At 46.2% G+C, this 24,452-nt stretch overlaps 1 protein-coding gene across 1 annotated transcript in view; it reads left to right on the forward strand.

The window, feature by feature from the left end:
* The window catches only part of rimbp2b (RIMS binding protein 2b), a 183,526-nt gene that overhangs the window by 116,590 nt on the left and 42,484 nt on the right, over nt 1-24,452 (forward strand). The window contains exon 6 of the mRNA XM_052478748.1: nt 16,732-16,836. Within this exon, the coding sequence (XP_052334708.1) occupies nt 16,732-16,836 (105 nt within the window). The remainder of the gene's footprint in view (nt 1-16,731; nt 16,837-24,452) is intronic.

Below are 24,452 nucleotides of genomic sequence, written 5' to 3' on the forward strand. Positions count from 1 at the left end.
ACCCATAGATAGACAGGCTAGAATAACACATCAACCCTGTTACCCATAGATAGACAGGCTAGAATAACACGTCAACCCTGTTACCCATAGATAGACAGGCTAGAATAACACGTCAACCCTGTTACCCATAGATAGACAGGCTAGAATAACACGTCAACCCTGTTACCCATAGATAGACAGGCTAGAATAACACGTCAACCCTGTTACCCATAGATAGACAGGCTAGAATAACACGTCAACCCTGTTACCCATAGATAGACAGGCTAGAATAACACGTCAACCCTGTTACCCATAGATAGACAGGCTAGAATAACACGTCAACCCTGTTACCCATAGATAGACAGGCTAGAATAACACGTCAACCCTGTTACCCATAGATAGACAGGCTAGAATAACACGTCAACCCTGTTACCCATAGATAGACAGGCTAGAATAACACATCAACCCTGTTACCCATAGATAGACAGGCTAGAATAACACATCAACCCTGTTACCCATAGATAGACAGGCTAGAATAACACGTCAACCCTGTTACCCATAGATAGACAGGCTAGAATAACACGTCAACCCTGTTACCCATAGATAGACAGGCTAGAATAACACGTCAACCCTGTTACCCATAGATAGACAGGCTAGAATAACACGTCAACCCTGTTACCCATAGATAGACAGGCTAGAATAACACATCAACCCTGTTACCCATAGATAGACAGGCTAGAATAACACGTCAACCCTGTTACCTATAGATAGACAGGCTAGAATAACACATCAACCCTGTTACCCATAGATAGACAGGCTAGAATAACACGTCAACCCTGTTACCCATAGATAGACAGGCTAGAATAACACATCAACCCTGTTACCCATAGATAGACAGGCTAGAATAACACGTCAACCCTGTTACCCATAGATAGACAGGCTAGAATAACACGTCAACCCTGTTACCCATAGATAGACAGGCTAGAATAACACGTCAACCCTGTTACCTATAGATAGACAGGCTAGAATAACACGTCAACCCTGTTACCCATAGATAGACAGGCTAGAATAACACGTCAACCCTGTTACCCATAGATAGACAGGCTAGAATAACACGTCAACCCTGTTACCCATAGATAGACAGGCTAGAATAACACGTCAACCCTGTTACCCATAGATAGACAGGCTAGAATAACACGTCAACCCTGTTACCTATAGATAGACAGGCTAGAATAACACGTCAACCCTGTTACCCATAGATAGACAGGCTAGAATAACACGTCAACCCTGTTACCCATAGATAGACAGGCTAGAATAACACATCAACCCTGTTACCCATAGATAGACAGGCTAGAATAACACGTCAACCCTGTTACCCATAGATAGACAGGCTAGAATAACACGTCAACCCTGTTACCTATAGATAGACAGGCTAGAATAACACGTCAACCCTGTTACCCATAGATAGACAGGCTAGAATAACACGTCAACCCTGTTACCCATAGATAGACAGGCTAGAATAACACATCAACCCTGTTACCCATAGATAGACAGGCTAGAATAACACATCAACCCTGTTACCCATAGATAGACAGGCTAGAATAACACGTCAACCCTGTTACCCATAGATAGACAGGCTAGAATAACACATCAACCCTGTTACCCACAGATAGACAGGCTAGAATAACACATCAACCCTGTTACCCATAGATAGACAGGCTAGAATAACACGTCAACCCTGTTACCCATAGATAGACAGGCTAGAATAACACGTCAACCCTGTTACCTATAGATAGACAGGCTAGAATAACACATCAACCCTGTTACCCATAGATAGACAGGCTAGAATAACACGTCAACCCTGTTACCCATAGATAGACAGGCTAGAATAACACATCAACCCTGTTACCCATAGATAGACAGGCTAGAATAACACGTCAACCCTGTTACCCATAGATAGACAGGCTAGAATAACACGTCAACCCTGTTACCCATAGATAGACAGGCTAGAATAACACGTCAACCCTGTTACCCATAGATAGACAGGCTAGAATAACACGTCAACCCTGTTACCCATAGATAGACGGGCTAGAATAACACGTTAACCCTGTTACCCATAGATAGACAAGCTAGAATAAGACGTCAACCCTGTTACCCATAGATAGACAGGCTAGAATAACACATCAACCCTGTTACCCATAGATAGACAGGCTAGAATAACACGTCAACCCTGTTACCTATAGATAGACAGGCTAGAATAACACGTCAACCCTGTTACCCATAGATAGACAGGCTAGAATAACACGTTAACCCTGTTACCCATAGATAGACAGGCTATAATAACACGTTAACCCTGTTACCCATAGATAGACAGGCTATAATAAACGTTAACCCTGTTACCCATAGATAGACAGGCTAGAATAACACATCAACCCTGTTACCCATAGATAGACAGGCTAGAATAACACGTCAACCCTGTTACCTATAGATAGACAGGCTAGAATAACACATCAACCCTGTTACCTATAGATAGACAGGCTAGAATAACACGTTAACCCTGTTACCCATAGATAGACAGGCTAGAATAACACATCAACCCTGTTACCCATAGATAGACAGGCTAGAATAACACGTCAACCCTGTTACCCATAGATAGACAGGCTAGAATAACACGTTAACCCTGTACCCATAGATAGACAGGCTAGAATAACACATCAACCCTGTTACCCATAGATAGACAGGCTAGAATAACACGTCAACCCTGTTACCCATAGATAGACAGGCTAGAATAACACATCAACCCTGTTACCCATAGATAGACAGGCTAGAATAACACGTCAACCCTGTTACCCATAGATAGACAGGCTAGAATAACACGTCAACCCTGTTACCCATAGATAGACAGGCTAGAATAACACGTCAACCCTGTTACCCATAGATAGACAGGCTAGAATAACACGTCAACCCTGTTACCCATAGATAGACAGGCTAGAATAACACGTCAACCCTGTTACCCATAGATAGACAGGCTAGAATAACACGTCAACCCTGTTACCCATAGATAGACAGGCTAGAATAACACGTCAACCCTGTTACCCATAGATAGACAGGCTAGAATAACACGTCAACCCTGTTACCCATAGATAGACAGGCTAGAATAACACGTCAACCCTGTTACCCATAGATAGACAGGCTAGAATAACACATCAACCCTGTTACCCATAGATAGACAGGCTAGAATAACACATCAACCCTGTTACCCATAGATAGACAGGCTAGAATAACACGTCAACCCTGTTACCCATAGATAGACAGGCTAGAATAACACGTCAACCCTGTTACCCATAGATAGACAGGCTAGAATAACACGTCAACCCTGTTACCCATAGATAGACAGGCTAGAATAACATCAACCCTGTTACCCATAGATAGACAGGCTAGAATAACACATCAACCCTGTTACCCATAGATAGACAGGCTAGAATAACACGTCAACCCTGTTACCTATAGATAGACAGGCTAGAATAACACGTCAACCCTGTTACCCATAGATAGACAGGCTAGAATAACACGTCAACCCTGTTACCCATAGATAGACAGGCTAGAATAACACATCAACCCTGTTACCCATAGATAGACAGGCTAGAATAACACGTCAACCCTGTTACCTATAGATAGACAGGCTAGAATAACACGTCAACCCTGTTACCCATAGATAGACAGGCTAGAATAACACGTCAACCCTGTTACCCATAGATAGACAGGCTAGAATAACACGTCAACCCTGTTACCCATAGATAGACAGGCTAGAATAACACATCAACCCTGTTACCCATAGATAGACAGGCTAGAATAACACGTCAACCCTGTTACCCATAGATAGACAGGCTAGAATAACACGTCAACCCTGTTACCCATAGATAGACAGGCTATAATAACACGTCAACCCTGTTACCCATAGATAGACAGGCTAGAATAACACGTCAACCCTGTTACCCATAGATAGACAGGCTATAATAACACGTCAACCCTGTTACCCATAGATAGACAGGCTATAATAACACGTCAACCCTGTTACCCATAGATAGACAGGCTAGAATAACACGTCAACCCTGTTACCCATAGAGAGACAGGCTAGAATAACACGTCAACCCTGTTACCTATAGATAGACAGGCTAGAATAACACGTCAACCCCTGTTACCCATTGATAGACAGGCTAGAATAACACATCAACCCTGTTACCCATAGATAGACAGGCTAGAATAAAACGTTAACCCTGTTACCCATAGATAGACAGGCTAGAATAACACATCAACCCTGTTACCTATAGATAGACAGGCTAGAATAACACGTCAACCCTGTTACCCATAGATAGACAGGCTAGAATAACACATCAACCCTGTTACCCATAGATAGACAGGCTAGAATAACACATCAACCCTGTTACCCATAGATAGACAGGCTAGAATAACACGTCAACCCTGTTACCTATAGATAGACAGGCTAGAATAACACGTCAACCCTGTTACCTATAGATAGACAGGCTAGAATAACACATCAACCCTGTTACCCATAGATAGACAGGCTAGAATAACACGTCAACCCTGTTACCCATAGATAGACAGGCTAGAATAACACATCAACCCTGTTACCCATAGATAGACAGGCTAGAATAACACGTCAACCCTGTTACCCATAGATAGACAGGCTAGAATAACACGTCAACCCTGTTACCCATAGATAGACAGGCTAGAATAACACGTCAACCCTGTTACCCATAGATAGACAGGCTAGAATAACACGTCAACCCTGTTACCCATAGATAGACAGGCTAGAATAACACGTTAACCCTGTTACCCATAGATAGACAGGCTAGAATAAGACGTCAACCCTGTTACCCATAGATAGACAGGCTAGAATAACACATCAACCCTGTTACCCATAGATAGACAGGCTAGAATAACACGTCAACCCTGTTACCTATAGATAGACAGGCTAGAATAACACGTCAACCCTGTTACCCATAGATAGACAGGCTAGAATAACACGTCAACCCTGTTACCCATAGATAGACAGGCTAGAATAACACGTTAACCCTGTTACCCATAGATAGACAGGCTATAATAAACGTTAACCCTGTTACCCATAGATAGACAGGCTAGAATAACACGTCAACCCTGTTACCCATAGATAGACAGGCTAGAATAACACGTCAACCCTGTTACCCATAGATAGACAGGCTAGAATAACACGTCAACCCTGTTACCCATAGATAGACAGGCTAGAATAACACGTCAACCCTGTTACCCATAGATAGACAGGCTAGAATAACACATCAACCCTGTTACCCATAGATAGACAGGCTAGAATAACACGTCAACCCTGTTACCTATAGATAGACAGGCTAGAATAACACGTCAACCCTGTTACCCATAGATAGACAGGCTAGAATAACACGTTAACCCTGTTACCCATAGATAGACAGGCTATAATAACACGTTAACCCTGTTACCCATAGATAGACAGGCTATAATAAAACGTTAACCCTGTTACCCATAGATAGACAGGCTAGAATAACACGTCAACCCTGTTACCTATAGATAGACAGGCTAGAATAACACGTCAACCCTGTTACCCATTGATAGACAGGCTAGAATAACACATCAACCCTGTTACCCATAGATAGACAGGCTAGAATAAAACGTTAACCCTGTTACCCATAGATAGACAGGCTAGAATAACACATCAACCCTGTTACCCATAGATAGACAGGCTAGAATAACACGTCAACCCTGTTACCCATAGATAGACAGGCTAGAATAACACGTTAACCCTGTTACCCATAGATAGACAGGCTAGAATAACACATCAACCCTGTTACCCATAGATAGACAGGCTAGAATAACACGTCAACCCTGTTACCCATAGATAGACAGGCTAGAATAACACGTCAACCCTGTTACCCATAGATAGACAGGCTAGAATAACACGTCAACCCTGTTACCCATAGATAGACAGGCTAGAATAACACATCAACCCTGTTACCCATAGATAGACAGGCTAGAATAACACGTCAACCCTGTTACCCATAGATAGACAGGCTAGAATAACACGTTAACCCTGTTACCCATAGATAGACAGGCTAGAATAACACGTCAACCCTGTTACCCATAGATAGACAGGCTAGAATAACACATCAACCCTGTTACCCATAGATAGACAGGCTAGAATAACACGTCAACCCTGTTACCTATAGATAGACAGGCTAGAATAACACGTCAACCCTGTTACCTATAGATAGACAGGCTAGAATAACACGTCAACCCTGTTACCCATAGATAGACAGGCTAGAATAACACGTCAACCCTGTTACCCATAGATAGACAGGCTAGAATAACACGTTAACCCTGTTACCCATAGATAGACAGGCTAGAATAACACGTCAACCCTGTTACCTATAGATAGACAGGCTAGAATAACACATCAACCCTGTTACCCATAGATAGAGAGGCTAGAATAACACGTCAACCATGTTACCTATAGATAGACAGGCGAGAATAACACATCAACCCTGTTACCCATAGATAGACAGGCTAGAATAACACGTCAACCCTGTTACCCATAGATAGAGAGGCTAGAATAACACGTCAACCATGTTACCTATAGATAGACAGGCGAGAATAACACATCAACCCTGTTACCCATAGATAGACAGGCTAGAATAACACATCAACCCTGTTACCCATAGATAGACAGGCTAGAATAACACGTCAACCCTGTTACCTATAGATAGACAGGCTAGAATAACACATCAACCCTGTTACCCATAGATAGACAGGCTAGAATAACACGTCAACCCTGTTACCCATAGATAGACAGGCTAGAATAACACATCAACCCTGTTACCCATAGATAGACAGGCTAGAATAACACATCAACCCTGTTACCCATAGATAGACAGGCTAGAATAACACGTCAACCCTGTTACCTATAGATAGACAGGCTAGAATAACACATCAACCCTGTTACCCATAGATAGACAGGCTAGAATAACACGTCAACCCTGTTACCCATAGATAGACAGGCTAGAATAACACATCAACCCTGTTACCCATAGATAGACAGGCTAGAATAACACGTCAACCCTGTTACCCATAGATAGACAGGCTAGAATAACACGTCAACCCTGTTACCCATAGATAGACAGGCTAGAATAACACATCAACCCTGTTACCCATAGATAGACAGGCTAGAATAACACGTCAACCCTGTTACCCATAGATAGACAGGCTAGAATAACACGTCAACCCTGTTACCCATAGATAGACAGGCTAGAATAACACGTCAACCCTGTTACCCATAGATAGACAGGCTAGAATAACACATCAACCCTGTTACCCATAGATAGACAGGCTAGAATAACACGTCAACCCTGTTACCTATAGATAGACAGGCTAGAATAACACATCAACCCTGTTACCCATAGATAGACAGGCTAGAATAACACATCAACCCTGTTACCCATAGATAGACAGGCTAGAATAACACGTCAACCCTGTTACCCATAGATAGACAGGCTAGAATAACACATCAACCCTGTTACCCATAGATAGACAGGCTAGAATAACACGTCAACCCTGTTACCCATAGATAGACAGGCTAGAATAACACGTCAACCCTGTTACCCATAGATAGACAGGCTAGAATAACACGTCAACCCTGTTACCCATAGATAGACAGGCTAGAATAACACATCAACCCTGTTACCCATAGATAGACAGGCTAGAATAACACGTCAACCCTGTTACCCATAGATAGACAGGCTAGAATAACACGTCAACCCTGTTACCCATAGATAGACAGGCTAGAATAACACGTCAACCCTGTTACCCATAGATAGACAGGCTAGAATAACACATCAACCCTGTTACCCATAGATAGACAGGCTAGAATAACACGTCAACCCTGTTACCCATAGATAGACAGGCTAGAATAACACGTCAACCCTGTTACCCATAGATAGACAGGCTAGAATAACACGTCAACCCTGTTACCCATAGATAGACAGGCTAGAATAACACGTCAACCCTGTTACCCATAGATAGACAGGCTAGAATAACACGTCAACCCTGTTACCCATAGATAGACAGGCTAGAATAACACGTCAACCCTGTTACCCATAGATAGACAGGCTAGAATAACACGTCAACCCTGTTACCCATAGATAGACAGGCTAGAATAACACGTCAACCCTGTTACCCATAGATAGACAGGCTAGAATAACACGTCAACCCTGTTACCCATAGATAGACAGGCTAGAATAACACATCAACCCTGTTACCCATAGATAGACAGGCTAGAATAACACGTCAACCCTGTTACCCATAGATAGACAGGCTAGAATAACACATCAACCCTGTTACCCATAGATAGACAGGCTAGAATAACACGTCAACCCTGTTACCTATAGATAGACAGGCTAGAATAACACGTCAACCCTGTTACCCATAGATAGACAGGCTAGAATAACACATCAACCCTGTTACCCATAGATAGACAGGCTAGAATAACACATCAACCCTGTTACCCATAGATAGACAGGCTAGAATAACACATCAACCCTGTTACCCATAGATAGACAGGCTAGAATAACACATCAACCCTGTTACCTATAGATAGACAGGCTAGAATAACACGTCAACCCTGTTACCCATAGATAGACAGGCTAGAATAACACGTCAACCCTGTTACCCATAGATAGACAGGCTAGAATAACACGTCAACCCTGTTACCCATAGATAGACAGGCTAGAATAACACGTCAACCCTGTTACCCATAGATAGACAGGCTAGAATAACACGTCAACCCTGTTACCCATAGATAGACAGGCTAGAATAACACGTCAACCCTGTTACCCATAGATAGACAGGCTAGAATAACACGTCAACCCTGTTACCCATAGATAGACAGGCTAGAATAACACGTCAACCCTGTTACCCATAGATAGACAGGCTAGAATAACACATCAACCCTGTTACCTATAGATAGACAGGCTAGAATAACACATCAACCCTGTTACCCATAGATAGACAGGCTAGAATAACACGTCAACCCTGTTACCCATAGATAGACAGGCTAGAATAACACGTCAACCCTGTTACCTATAGATAGACAGGCTAGAATAACACGTCAACCCTGTTACCCATAGATAGACAGGCTAGAATAACACATCAACCCTGTTACCTATAGATAGACAGGCTAGAATAACACGTCAACCCTGTTACCCATAGATAGACAGGCTAGAATAACACATCAACCCTGTTACCTATAGATAGACAGGCTAGAATAACACGTCAACCCTGTTACCTATAGATAGACAGGCTAGAATAACACATCAACCCTGTTACCCATAGATAGACAGGCTAGAATAACACGTCAACCCTGTTACCCATAGATAGACAGGCTAGAATAACACATCAACCCTGTTACCCATAGATAGACAGGCTAGAATAACACGTCAACCCTGTTACCCATAGATAGACAGGCTAGAATAACACATCAACCCTGTTACCCATAGATAGACAGGCTAGAATAACACGTCAACCCTGTTACCCATAGATAGACAGGCTAGAATAAAACGTTAACCCTGTTACCCATAGATAGACAGGCTAGAATAACACGTCAACCCTGTTACCCATAGATAGACAGGCTAGAATAACACGTCAACCCTGTTACCCATAGATAGACAGGCTAGAATAACACGTCAACCCTGTTACCCATAGATAGACAGGCTAGAATAACACGTCAACCCTGTTACCCATAGATAGACAGGCTAGAATAACACGTCAACCCTGTTACCCATAGATAGACAGGCTAGAATAACACGTCAACCCTGTTACCCATAGATAGACAGGCTAGAATAACACGTCAACCCTGTTACCCATAGATAGACAGGCTAGAATAACACGTCAACCCTGTTACCCATAGATAGACAGGCTAGAATAACACGTCAACCCTGTTACCCATAGATAGACAGGCTAGAATAACACATCAACCCTGTTACCCATAGATAGACAGGCTAGAATAACACGTCAACCCTGTTACCCATAGATAGACAGGCTAGAATAACACGTCAACCCTGTTACCCATAGATAGACAGGCTAGAATAACATGTCAACCCTGTTACCCATAGATAGACAGGCTAGAATAACACATCAACCCTGTTACCCATAGATAGACAGGCTAGAATAACACGTCAACCCTGTTACCCATAGATAGACAGGCTAGAATAACACGTCAACCCTGTTACCCATAGATAGACAGGCTAGAATAACACGTCAACCCTGTTACCCATAGATAGACAGGCTAGAATAACACATCAACCCTGTTACCCATAGATAGACAGGCTAGAATAACACATCAACCCTGTTACCCATAGATAGACAGGCTAGAATAACACGTCAACCCTGTTACCCATAGATAGACAGGCTAGAATAACACGTCAACCCTGTTACCCATAGATAGACAGGCTAGAATAACACATCAACCCTGTTACCCATAGATAGACAGGCTAGAATAACACATCAACCCTGTTACCCATAGATAGACAGGCTAGAATAACACATCAACCCTGTTACCCATAGATAGACAGGCTAGAATAACACGTCAACCCTGTTACCCATAGATAGACAGGCTAGAATAACACGTCAACCCTGTTACCCATAGATAGACAGGCTAGAATAACACATCAACCCTGTTACCTATAGATAGACAGGCTAGAATAACACGTCAACCCTGTTACCTATAGATAGACAGGCTAGAATAACACGTCAACCCTGTTACCTATAGATAGACAGGCTAGAATAACACGTCAACCCTGTTACCCATAGATAGACAGGCTAGAATAACACGTCAACCCTGTTACCCATAGATAGACAGGCTAGAATAACACGTCAACCCTGTTACCCATAGATAGACAGGCTAGAATAACACGTCAACCCTGTTACCTATAGATAGACAGGCTAGAATAACACGTCAACCCTGTTACCCATAGATAGACAGGCTAGAATAACACGTCAACCCTGTTACCCATAGACAGGCTAGAATAACACGTCAACCCTGTTACCTATAGATAGACAGGCTAGAATAACACGTCAACCCTGTTACCCATAGATAGACAGGCTAGAATAACACGTCAACCCTGTTACCAATAGATAGACAGGCTAGAATAACACATCAACCCTGTTACCCATAGATAGACAGGCTAGAATAACACATCAAAACTGTTACCCATAGATAGACAGGCTAGAATAACACGTCAACCCTGTTACCCATAGATAGACAGGCTAGAATAACACGTCAACCCTGTTACCCATAGATAGACAGGCTAGAATAACACATCAACCCTGTTACCCATAGATAGACAGGCTAGAATAACACGTCAACCCTGTTACCCATAGATAGACAGGCTAGAATAACACATCAACCCTGTTACCCATAGATAGACAGGCTAGAATAACACGTCAACCCTGTTACCCATAGATAGACAGGCTAGAATAACACGTCAACCCTGTTACCCATAGATAGACAGGCTAGAATAACACATCAACCCTGTTACCTATAGATAGACAGGCTAGAATAACACGTCAACCCTGTTACCTATAGATAGACAGGCTAGAATAACACGTCAACCCTGTTACCCATAGATAGACAGGCTAGAATAACACGTCAACCCTGTTACCCATAGATAGACAGGCTAGAATAACACGTCAACCCTGTTACCCATAGATAGACAGGCTAGAATAACACGTCAACCCTGTTACCCATAGATAGACAGGCTAGAATAACACGTCAACCCTGTTACCCATAGATAGACAGGCTAGAATAACACATCAACCCTGTTACCCATAGATAGACAGGCTAGAATAACACGTCAACCCTGTTACCCATAGATAGACAGGCTAGAATAACACGTCAACCCTGTTACCTATAGATAGACAGGCTAGAATAACACGTCAACCCTGTTACCCATAGATAGACAGGCTAGAATAACACATCAACCCTGTTACCCATAGATAGACAGGCTAGAATAACACATCAACCCTGTTACCCATAGATAGACAGGCTAGAATAACACATCAACCCTGTTACCCATAGATAGACAGGCTAGAATAACACGTCAACCCTGTTACCCATAGATAGACAGGCTAGAATAACACATCAACCCTGTTACCCATAGATAGACAGGCTAGAATAACACGTCAACCCTGTTACCCATAGATAGACAGGCTAGAATAACACGTCAACCCTGTTACCCATAGATAGACAGGCTAGAATAACACGTCAACCCTGTTACCCATAGATAGACAGGCTAGAATAACACATCAACCCTGTTACCCATAGATAGACAGGCTAGAATAACACATCAACCCTGTTACCCATAGATAGACAGGCTAGAATAACACGTCAACCCTGTTACCCATAGATAGACAGGCTAGAATAACACATCAACCCTGTTACCCATAGATAGACAGGCTAGAATAACACGTCAACCCTGTTACCTGTTACCCATAGATAGACAGGCTAGAATAACACATCAACCCTGTTACCCATAGATAGACAGGCTAGAATAACACGTCAACCCTGTTACCCATAGATAGACAGGCTAGAATAACACGTCAACCCTGTTACCCATAGATAGACAGGCTAGAATAACACGTCAACCCTGTTACCCATAGATAGACAGGCTAGAATAACACGTCAACCCTGTTACCTATAGATAGACAGGCTAGAATAACACGTCAACCCTGTTACCTATAGATAGACAGGCTAGAATAACACGTCAACCCTGTTACCCATAGATAGACAGGCTAGAATAACACATCAACCCTGTTACCTATAGATAGACAGGCTAGAATAACACGTCAACCCTGTTACCCATAGATAGACAGGCTAGAATAACACATCAACCCTGTTACCCATAGATAGACAGGCTAGAATAACACGTCAACCCTGTTACCCATAGATAGACAGGCTAGAATAACACATCAACCCTGTTACCCATAGATAGACAGGCTAGAATAACACATCAACCCTGTTACCCATAGATAGACAGGCTAGAATAACACGTCAACCCTGTTACCCATAGATAGACAGGCTAGAATAACACATCAACCCTGTTACCCATAGATAGACAGGCTAGAATAACACATCAACCCTGTTACCCATAGATAGACAGGCTAGAATAACACGTCAACCCTGTTACCCATAGATAGACAGGCTAGAATAACACGTCAACCCTGTTACCTATAGATAGACAGGCTAGAATAACACGTCAACCCTGTTACCTATAGATAGACAGGCTAGAATAACACATCAACCCTGTTACCTATAGATAGACAGGCTAGAATAACACGTCAACCCTGTTACCTATAGATAGACAGGCTAGAATAACACGTCAACCCTGTTACCTATAGATAGACAGGCTAGAATAACACATCAACCCTGTTACCCATAGATAGACAGGCTAGAATAACACGTCAACCCTGTTACCCATAGATAGACAGGCTAGAATAACACATCAACCCTGTTACCTATAGATAGACAGGCTAGAATAACACATCAACCCTGTTACCCATAGATAGACAGGCTAGAATAACACATCAACCCTGTTACCTATAGATAGACAGGCTAGAATAACACGTCAACCCTGTTACCTATAGATAGACAGGCTAGAATAACACGTCAACCCTGTTACCCATAGATAGACAGGCTAGAATAACACATCAGCCCTGTTACCCATAGATAGACAGGCTAGAATAACACGTCAACCCTGTTACCCATAGATAGACAGGCTAGAATAACACATCAACCCTGTTACCCATAGATAGACAGGCTAGAATAACATGTCAACCCTGTTACCCATAGATAGACAGGCTAGAATAACACATCAACCCTGTTACCCATAGATAGACAGGCTAGAATAACACGTCAACCCTGTTACCCATAGATAGACAGGCTAGAATAACACATCAACCCTGTTACCTATAGATAGACAGGCTAGAATAACACATCAACCCTGTTACCTATAGATAGACAGGCTAGAATAACACGTCAACCCTGTTACCCATAGATAGACAGGCTAGAATAACACGTCAACCCTGTTACCTATAGATAGACAGGCGAGAATAACACATCAACCCTGTTACCCATAGATAGACAGGCTAGAATAACACGTCAACCCTGTTACCTATAGATAGACAGGCTAGAATAACACGTCAACCCTGTTACCTATAGATAGACAGGCTAGAATAACACGTCAACCCTGTTACCCATAGATAGACAGGCTAGAATAACACGTCAACCCTGTTACCTATAGATAGACAGGCTAGAATAACACCTCAACCCTGTTACCCATAGATAGACAGGCTAGAATAACACGTCAACCCTGTTACCCATAGATAGACAGGCTAGAATAACACGTCAACCCTGTTACCCATAGATAGACAGGCTAGAATAACACGTCAACCCTGTTACCCATAGATAACCAGGCTAGAATAACACGTCAACCCTGTTACCTATAGATAGACAGGCTAGAATAACACGTCAACCCTGTTACCTATAGATAGACAGGCTAGAATAACACGTCAACCCTGTTACCTATAGATAGACAGGCTAGAATAACACGTCAACCCTGTTACCTATAGATAGACAGGCTAGAATAACACGTCAACCCTGTTACCTATAGATAGACAGGCTAGAATAACACGTCAACCCTGTTACCTATAGATAGACAGGCTAGAATAACACATCAACCCTGTTACCCATAGATAGACAGGCTAGAATAACACGTCAACCCTGTTACCCATAGATAGACAGGCTAGAATAACACGTCAACCCTGTTACCTATAGATAGACAGGCTAGAATAACACATCAACCCTGTTACCTATAGATAGACAGGCTAGAATAACACGTCAACCCTGTTACCTATAGATAGACAGGCTAGAATAACACGTCAACCCTGTTACCTATAGATAGACAGGCTAGAATAACACGTCAACCCTGTTACCCATAGATAGACAGGCTAGAATAACACGTCAACCCTGTTACCTATAGATAGACAGGCTAGAATAACACATCAACCCTGTTACCCATAGATAGACAGGCTAGAATAACACATCAACCCTGTTACCTATAGATAGACAGGCTAGAATAACACGTCAACCCTGTTACCCATAGATAGACAGGCTAGAATAACACATCAACCCTGTTACCTATAGATAGACAGGCTAGAATAACACATCAACCCTGTTACCCATAGATAGACAGGCTAGAATAACACATCAACCCTGTTACCTATAGATAGACAGGCTAGAATAACACGTCAACCCTGTTACCTATAGATAGACAGGCTAGAATAACACGTCAACCCTGTTACCTATAGATAGACAGGCTAGAATAACACGTCAACCCTGTTACCCATAGATAGACAGGCTAGAATAACACGTCAACCCTGTTACCCATAGATAGACAGGCTAGAATAACACATCAACCCTGTTACCCATAGATAATATATATAATAATAATAATATATGCCATTTAGCAGACGCTTTTATCCAAAGCGACTTACAGTCATGTGTGCATACATTCTACGTATGGGTGGTCCCGGGGATCGAACCCACTACCCTGGCGTTACAAGCGCCATGCTCTACCAACTGAGCTACAGAAGGACAGATAGGCAGGCTAGAATGTTTTAACAACTTAATATCTTTTCCAAAACTTGTCTTCAATTGCTCCTCCCTGAGGTACACAACAAGCTTACATTTCCCCTGTCACAAGAGGATTTGTGGCTGATTTAATAGGAAATCATCAACCCTGATGCTTTATTTGGCATTTAATAGGTACTAAGTATTTTATTATTTTCAATTGAACCTCTTTAGATGAGAACATGTTTTTATTAAGTTAAACTTTTATTTACACATCTCAAAAGGCACTGAATTGGTGGAATGACCCAGATGTATATCGGATGGCATGAAAATGTCCTTTGCTTTCTCCCCTCTAACAACTCTGGAACTCTGATTCTTTACATTTAAATGAAAGCAATACGATGATTGGATGGCACTTTGACATAATGGTTGAGGAAGGCCTTGGTTTTGTTTGGCTTCTTTGGTTGTTATGGACGACCACGGACAAGTGAGCATGCCTTGGAGTTTGCTAACCCTTTTCACGTAACTAAAAACCATGTATTGATCATGCGAACACAACATTGATGAGGACAGCTCCTCTGTAATGAGACTTCAAACACAGGTATTGTGTTATGCAAAGGGGACAGCAAAGTGAAAATGGTTGATTGATGATTGGTTGATCATGCACAGCAATGCTTCTCCAGTTCTCGTCCTTCAACTCTGTTCCAACATACTGTGCATTCTAGTATGGATTTGGAAGTTAATATCCAGGATTTGGGAGGTAACACCTTAACTTGATCTCTCTGATTTAGATCATTTGATACAAACTGTAAATGGACATGTGTTATTGACATTGGTCACATTGGTGTTTTGACAGGCTAACATCTGCCTGAAGTGTGTAAGACTTGAGGTCCAGTAAAATGTCAACAAGCTCATTATATGTAAAGTGTGAGCCAGGAGCTTGTTGAGGACAGAGGACTGGAGACTTGTGGCATGTAATCCTGATGTCATGGGTTTTTAGTTCTACTAACAGCAGCCCTCTCTATGCCCCCCCCCTCCTTGGACAGCATATGCGCGAGGCTGCAGAGCGGAGGCAGCAGCTAGAGTTGGAGCATGAGCAAGCCTTGGCTGTACTCAATGCAAAGCAGCAGGAAATTGACCTTCTGCAGAAGGTAAGGCACACCAGGTCACTATGCCATCGCTAGCTGCATGGGGAGGGGGGTGACCCATCTTGTTAGCCCAGTGCTGGGTCAGAGGTCAAAGAGCTTTGTGTTGAGCATTACTACAGTTGCAGAGTATCCTCTTAAATCCCCTCCTTCAGATGTCTGTCTGCCTGTCTGTCAGCCCCCCAGGCAATGGCAAGATAGTCCTGGAACCAAGTAACTCAGTAACAGGCTCTTACTCTGCTATGGAGAGCAGATTAGCACAGTGAAAACTTAGATCAGACTTGACATTTTTTGGTGGCTTGCTAAAAGGCTGGCCCAGATGATTTGATGTTTTGCCTGCCTCCTCTGAGCAGAGGAGCTGACGTCAAGCAAGCGCAGCGATTACATGAGAGTGTGAACGTGATAGGAAGTGTCACATAAACACCTCATCTGGAATCATCAGCCCCGTTCGCTCTCTCTCTCGCTCTCTCTCATTCTCTCTCACGCTCTCTCTCTCGCTCTCTTGCTCTCTCTCACGCTCTCTCTCTCGCTCTCTCACGCTCTCTCTCTCGCTCTCTCACGCTCTCTCTCGCTCTCTTGCTCTCTCTCACGCTCTCTCTCTTGCTCTCTCTCACACTCTCTCATGCTCTCTCGCTCTCTTGCTCTCTCTCACGCTCTCGTTCGCCCTCTTGCCCTCTCTCACGCTCTCTCTTGCTCTCTCACGCTCTCTCTCTTGCTCTCTCTTGCTTTCTCTCGCGCTCTCTCTAGCTCTCTCTCTCTCGCTCTCTCTCACGATTTCTCTCATGCTCTCTCTTGCTCTCTCTCACGCTCTCTCTCTTGCTCTCTCTCTCACACTCTCTCTCATGCTCTCTCGCTCTCTTGCTCTTCTCTTGCTCTGCTCGCTCTCTCACGCTCTCTCTCTTGCTCTCTCTTGCTTTCTCTCGCGCTCTCTCTAGCTCTCTCTCTCTCGCTCTCTCTCACGATTTCTCTCATGCTCTCTCTCGCTCTCTCTCACGCTCTCTCTTGCTCTCTCTCTCTCACACTCTCTCTCATGCTCTCTCGCTCTCTTGCTCTCTCTCTTGCTCTCTCTCTTGCTCTCGCTCTCGCTCGCCCTCTTGCTCTCTCTCACGCTCTCTCTTGCTCTCTCACGCTCTCTCTCTTGCTCTCTCTCTTGCTTTCTCTCGCGCTCTCTCTCGCTCTCTTCTCTCTCTCTTGCTCTCTCTCACGCTCTCTCTCACGCTCTCTCTCACGCTCTCTCTCTTGCTTTCTCTCACGCTCTCTCAAACTCTCTCTCTCGCTCTCACGCTTTCTCTCATGCGCTCTCTCACGCTCTCTCTCTTGCTCTCTCTCTTGCTCTCTTGCTCTCTCTCTTGCTCTCTCTCTTGCTCTCTCTCGCTTTCTCTCTCTCTTGCTCTCTCTCGCTCTCTCTCTCGCTCTCTTGCTCTCTCTCACGCTCTCTCTCGCACTCATGCTCTCTCTCACGCTTTCTCTCTTGCTCTCTCACGCTCTCTCTCGGTCTCTTGCTCTCTCTCACATTCTCTCTCACGCTCTCTCTCTTGCTCTCTCTCGCGCTTTCTCTCACGCTCTCTCTAGCTCTCTCTCTCGCTCTCTCTCACGCTTTCTCTCACGCTCTCTCTCACGCTCTCTCTCACGCTCTCTCTCACGCGCTCTCCCTCGGTCTCTCTCTTGCTCTCTCTCTTGCTCTCTCTCACGCTCTCTCTCGGTCTCGCTCTCTCTCACATTCTCTCTCACGCTCTCTCTCTTGCTCTCTCTCGCGCTTTCTCTCACGCTCTCTCTAGCTCTCTCTCTCGCTCTCTCTCACGCGTTCTCTCATGCTCTCTCTCACGCTCTCTCTCACGCTCTCTCTCACGCTCTCCCTCGGTCTCTCTCTCGCTCTCTCTCTTGCTCTCTCTCACGCTCTCTCTCACGCTCTCTCTCACGCTCTCTCTCTTGCTCTGTCTCTTGCTCTCTTGCTCTCTCTCACGCTCTCTCTCGCTCTCTCGCTCTCTCGCTCTCTCTCTTGCTCTCTCTCTTGCTCTCTCTCACGCTCTCTCTCGCTCTCTTGCTCTCTCTCGCTCTCTCTTGCTCTCTCTCACGCTCTCTCTCGCTCTCTCTCACGCTCTCTTGCTCTCTCTCACGCTCTCTCTCGCACTCATGCTCTCTCTCACGCTTTCTCTCCTGCTCTCTCACGCTCTCTCTCGGTCTCTTGCTCTCTCTCACATTCTCTCTCACGCTCTCTCTCGCTCTCATGCTCTCTCTTGCTCTCTCTCACGCTCTCTCTCGCTCTCTCTCTCGCTCTCTCGCTCTCTCATGCTCTCTCTCTCGCTCTCTCTCACGCTCTCCCTCGGTCTCTCTCTTGCTCTCTCTCTTGCTCTCTCTCACGCTCTTTCTTGGTCTCGCTCTCTCTCTCATTCTCTCTCACGCTCTCTCTCTCGCTCTCTCTCGCTTTCTCTCACGCTCTCTCTAGCTCTCTCTCTCGCTCTCTCTCACGCGTTCTCTCATGCTCTCTCTCACGCTCTCTCTCACGCTCTCTCTCACGCTCTCCCTCGGTCTCTCCCTCGGTCTCTCTCTTGCTCTCTCTCTTGCTCTCTCTCACGCTCTCTCTCACGCTCTCTCTCACGCTCTCTCTCTTGCTCTGTCTCTTGCTCTCTTGCTCTCTCTCACGCTCTCTCTCGCTCTCTTGCTCTCTCTCTCTCTCTCTTGCTCTCTCTCTTGCTCTCTCTCACGCTCTCTCTCGCTCTCTTGCTCTCTCTTGCTCTCTCTCGCTTTCTCTCACGCTCTCTCTCGCGCTCTCTCTCACGCTCTCTTGCTCTCTCTCACGCTCTCTCTCGCACTCATGCTCTCTCTCACGCTTTCTCTCTTGCTCTCTCACGCTCTCTCTCGGTCTCTTGCTCTCTCTCACATTCTCTCTCACGCTCTCTCTCTTGCTCTCTCTCGCGCTTTCTCTCACGCTCTCTCTAGCTCTCTCTCTCGCTCTCTCTCACGCTTTCTCTCATGCTCTCTCTCACGCTCTCTCTCACGCTCTCTCTCACGCTCTCCCTCGGTCTCTCTCTTGCTCTCTCTCTTGCTCTCTCTCACGCTCTCTCTCGGTCTCGCTCTCTCTCACATTCTCTCTCACGCTCTCTCTCTTGCTCTCTCTCGCGCTTTCTCTCACGCTCTCTCTAGCTCTCTCTCTCGCTCTCTCTCACGCGTTCTCTCATGCTCTCTCTCACGCTCTCTCTCACGCTCTCCCTCGGTCTCTCTCTTGCTCTCTCTCTTGCTCTCTCTCACGCTCTCTCTCACGCTCTCTCTCACGCTCTCTCTCACGCTCTCTCTCTTGCTCTGTCTCTTGCTCTCTTGCTCTCTCTCACGCTCTCTCTCGCTCTCACGCTCTCTCTCGCTCTCTCTCGCTCTCACGCTCTCTCTCGCTCTCTTGCTCTCTCTCACGCTCTCTCTCACTCTCTTGCTCTCTCTTGCTCTCTCTCACGCTCTCCCTCGGTCTCTCTTGCTCTCTCTCACGCTCTCTCTCACGCTCTCTCTCACGCTCTCTCTCTCTTGCTCGCTCTCTTGCTCTCTCTCTCGCTCTCTTCTCTCTCTCTTGCTCTCTCTCTTGCTCTCTCTCACGCTCTCTCTCTCACGCTCTCTCTCTCGCTCTCTTGCTCTCTCTCACACTCTCTCTCACGCTCTCTCTCGCTCTCTTGCTCTCTCTCACGCTCTCTCTCGCTCTCTTGCTCTCTCTCACGCTCTCTCTCTTGCTCTCTCTCTCACACTCTCTCATGCTCTCTCGCACTCTTGCTCTCTCTCACGCTCTCTTGCTCTCTCTCACGCTCTCGCTCGCCCTCTTGCCCTCTCTCACGCTCTCTCTCTTGCTCTCTCTCTTGCTTTCTCTGGCGCTCTCTCTAGCTCTCTCTCTTTCGCTCTCTCTCACGATTTCTCTCATGCTCTCTCTCTTGCTCTCTCTCTTGCTTTCTCTCGCGCTCTCTCTAGCTCTCTCTCTCGCTCTCGCTCTCTCTCACGCTCTCTCTCATGCTCTCTCTCTTGCTCTCTCTCTTGCTCTCTCTCTTGCTTTCTCTCTCGCTCTCTCTCTAGCTCTCTCTCGCTCTCTCTCACGTTTTCTCTCATGCGCTCTCTCACGCTCTCTCTCTTGCTCTCTCTCTTGCTCTCTTGCTCTCTCTCTTGCTCTTTCTCTTGCTCTCTCTCGCTCTCTCTCAAGCTCTCTCTCACGCTCTCCCTCGGTCTCTCCTCGGTCTCTCTCTTGCTCTCTTGCTCTCTCTCACGCTCTCTCTCGCTCTCTTGCTCTCTCGCTCTCTCTCTCGCTCTCTCTCACGCTCTCTCTCACTCTCTTGCTCTCTCTTGCTCTCTCTCACGCTCTCTCTCTCGCTCTCTCTCACGCTCTCTCTCTCGCTCTCTCTCTTGCTCTCTCTCACGCTCTCTCTCTTGCTCTCTCTCACGCTCTCTCTCACGCTCTCTCTCTCGCTCTCTTGCTCTCTCTCTCTCTCTCTCACGCTCTCTCTCGCTCTCTTGCTCTCTCTCACGCTCTCTCTCGCTCTCTTGCTCTCTCTCACGCTCTCTCTCTTGCTCTCTCTCTCACACTCTCTCATGCTCTCTCGCACTCTTGCTCTCTCTCACGCTCTCTTGCTCTCTCTCACGCTCTCGCTCGCCCTCTTGCCCTCTCTCACGCTCTCTCTCTTGCTCTCTCTCTTGCTTTCTCTGGCGCTCTCTCTAGCTCTCTCTCTTTCGCTCTCTCTCACGATTTCTCTCATGCTCTCTCTCTTGCTCTCTCTCTTGCTTTCTCTCGCGCTCTCTCTAGCTCTCTCTCTCGCTCTCTCTCACGTTTTCTCTCATGCTCTCTCTCTCGCTCTCTCTCACGTTTTCTCTCATGCGCTCTCTCACGCTCTCTCTCTTGCTCTCTCTCTTGCTCTCTTGCTCTCTCTCTTGCTCTTTCTCTTGCTCTCTCTCGCTCTCTCTCAAGCTCTCTCTCAAGCTCTCTCTCAAGCTCTCTCTCACGCTCTCTCACGCTCTCTCTCGCACTCATGCTCTCTCTCACGCTCTCTCTTGCTCTCTCACGCTCTCTCTCTGTCTCTTGCTCTCTCTCACGCTCTCTCTTGCTCTCTCTAGCTCTCTCTCTCTCTCACGCTTTCTCTCATGCTCTCTCTCACGCTCTCTCTCTTGCTCTCTCTCGCTCTCTCTCACGCTCTCTCTCACGCTCTCTCTCGCTCTCTCTCACGCTCTCTTCTCGCTCTCTCTCACGCTCTCTCTCACGCTCTCTCTCACGCTCTCTCTCTTGCTCTCTCTCTTGCTTTCTCTCACGCTCTCTCAAACTCTCTCTCACGCTTTCTCTCATGCGCTCTCTCACGCTCTCTCTCTTGCTCTCTCTCTTGCTCTCTTGCTCTCTCTCTTGCTCTCTTGCTCTCTCTCTTGCTCTCTCTCGCTCTCTCTCACGCTCTCTCTCGCTCTCTCTCACGCTCTCTCTCACGCTCTCTCTCACGCTCTCTTGCTCTCTCTCACGCTCTCTCTCGCACTCATGCTCTCTCTCGCTCTCTCTCCCGCTCTCTCTCGCTCTCTCTCGCTCTCTTGCTCTCTCATGCTCTCTCTCTCGCTCTCTCTCGATCTCTTGCTCTCTCTCACATTCTCTCTCACGCTCTCTCTTGCTCTCTCTCGCGCTTTCTCTCATGCTCTCTCACGCTCTCTCTCTTGCTCTCTCTCATGCTCTCTCTCTCGCTCTCTCTCACGCTTTCTCTCATGCTCTCTCACGCTCTCTCTCTCGCTCTCTCTCTTCTCTCTCTTGCTCTCTCTCTCGCTCTCTCTCGCTCTCTTGCTCTCTCTCTTGCTCTCTCTCACTCTCTCTCTCGCACTCATGCTCTCTCTCACGCTCTCTCTTGCTCTCTCACGCTCTCTCACGCTCTCTTGCTCTCTCTCACGCTCTCCACGCTCTCTCTCTTGCTCTCTCTCATGCTCTCTCTCGCTCTCTCATGCTCTCTCACGCTCTCTCTCTCGCACTCTTTCTCTCTCTCAAGCTCTCTCACGCTCTCTCTCTTACTGTCTCTCTCACGCCCGTTCATGCTCTCTCGCTCTCTTGCTCTCTCTCTTGCTCTCTCTCACGCTCTCTCTCACGCTCCCTTGCTCTCTCTCACGCTCTCTCTCGCCCTCTTGCTCTCTCTCACGCTCTCTCTTGCTCTCTCACGCTCTCTATCGCCCTCTTGCTCTCTCTCTCACGCTCTCTCTCACGCTCTCTCTCGCTCTCTCTCTTGCTTTCTCTCGCTCTCTCTCTCTCACGCTTTCTCTCACGCTCTCTCTCGGTCTCTTGCACTCTCTCACGCTCTCTCTCACACTCTCTCTCTTGCTCTCTCTCTTGCTCTCTCTCTTGCTTTCTCTCGCGCTCTCTCTAGCTCTCTCTCTTGCTCTCTCTCGCGCTTTCTCTTGCGCTCTCTCTCACGCTCTCTCTCTGGCTCTCTCTCTCATGCTCTCTCTCTCTTGCTCTCTTGCTCTCTCTCTTACTCTCTCTCTTGCTCTTTCTCACGCTCTCTCACGCTCTCTCTCACGCTCTCTCTCACGCTCTCTCTCGGTCTCTTTTGCTCTCTCTCTTGCTCTCTCTCACGCTCTCTCTCGCTCTCTCATGCTCTCTAATGCTCTCTCTCTCGATCTCTCTCTCGCTCTCTTGCTCTCTCTCACGCTCTCTCTCTCGCTCTCTTGCTCTCTCTCACGCTCTCTCTCGCTCTCTCTTGCTCTCTCTCACGCTCTCTCTCGCACTCATGCTCTCTCTCACACTCTCACGCTCTCTCTCAGTGTCTTGCACTCTCTCACGCTCTCTCTCACGCTCTCTCTCGGTCTCTTGCTCTCTCTCACGCTCTCTCTCTGTCTCTTGCTCTCACGCTCTCTCTCATGCTCTCTCTCTCTCTCTCTTGCTTTCTCTCGCGCTCTCTCTAGCTCTCTCTCACTCTCTCTCGCTCTCTCTCGCTCTCTCTCGCTCTCTCTCGCTCTCTCTCACGCTCTCTCTCGCTCTCTCTCGCTCTCTCTCACGCTCTCTCTCGGTCTCTTGCTCTCTCTCACGCTCTCTCTCGGTCTCTTGCTCTCTCTCACGCTCTCTCTCGTTCTCTTGCTCTCTCTCACGCTCTCTCTCGTTCTCTTGCTCTCTCTCACGCTCTCTCTCACGCTCTCTCTTGCTCTCTCATGCTCTCTCTCAATCTCTCTCTCTCGCTCTCTCTCGCTCTCTTGCTCTCTCTCACGCTCTCTCTCACGCTCTCTCTCTCGCTCTCTTGCTCTCTCTCACGCTCTCTCTCGCTCTCTCTTGCTCTCTCTCACGCTCTCTCTCACGCTCTCTCTCTCGCTCTCTTTCTCTCTCTCAAGCTCTCTCACGCTCTCTCTCTTGCTCTCTCTCTCACGCCCGTTCATGCTCTCTCGCTCTCTTGCTCTCTCTTGCTCTCTCTCTCGCTCTCTCTTGCTCTCTCACGCTCTCTATCGCCCTCTTGCTCTCTCTCACGCTCTCTCTCACGCTCTCTCTCTTGCTCTCTCTCTTGCTTTCTCTCGCGCTCTCTCTATCTCGCTCTCTCTCACGCTCTCTCTCATGCTCTCTCTCACGCTCTCTCTCTCTCGCTCTCTCTCACGCTCTCTCTCGTGCTCTCTCTCTCGCTCTCTCTCTTGCTCTCTCTCTTGCTCTCTCTCAT

The sequence above is a fragment of the Oncorhynchus keta genome, chromosome 25, assembly GCF_023373465.1.
Source record: "Oncorhynchus keta strain PuntledgeMale-10-30-2019 chromosome 25, Oket_V2, whole genome shotgun sequence".
NCBI classification, from domain to species: domain Eukaryota; kingdom Metazoa; phylum Chordata; class Actinopteri; order Salmoniformes; family Salmonidae; genus Oncorhynchus; species Oncorhynchus keta.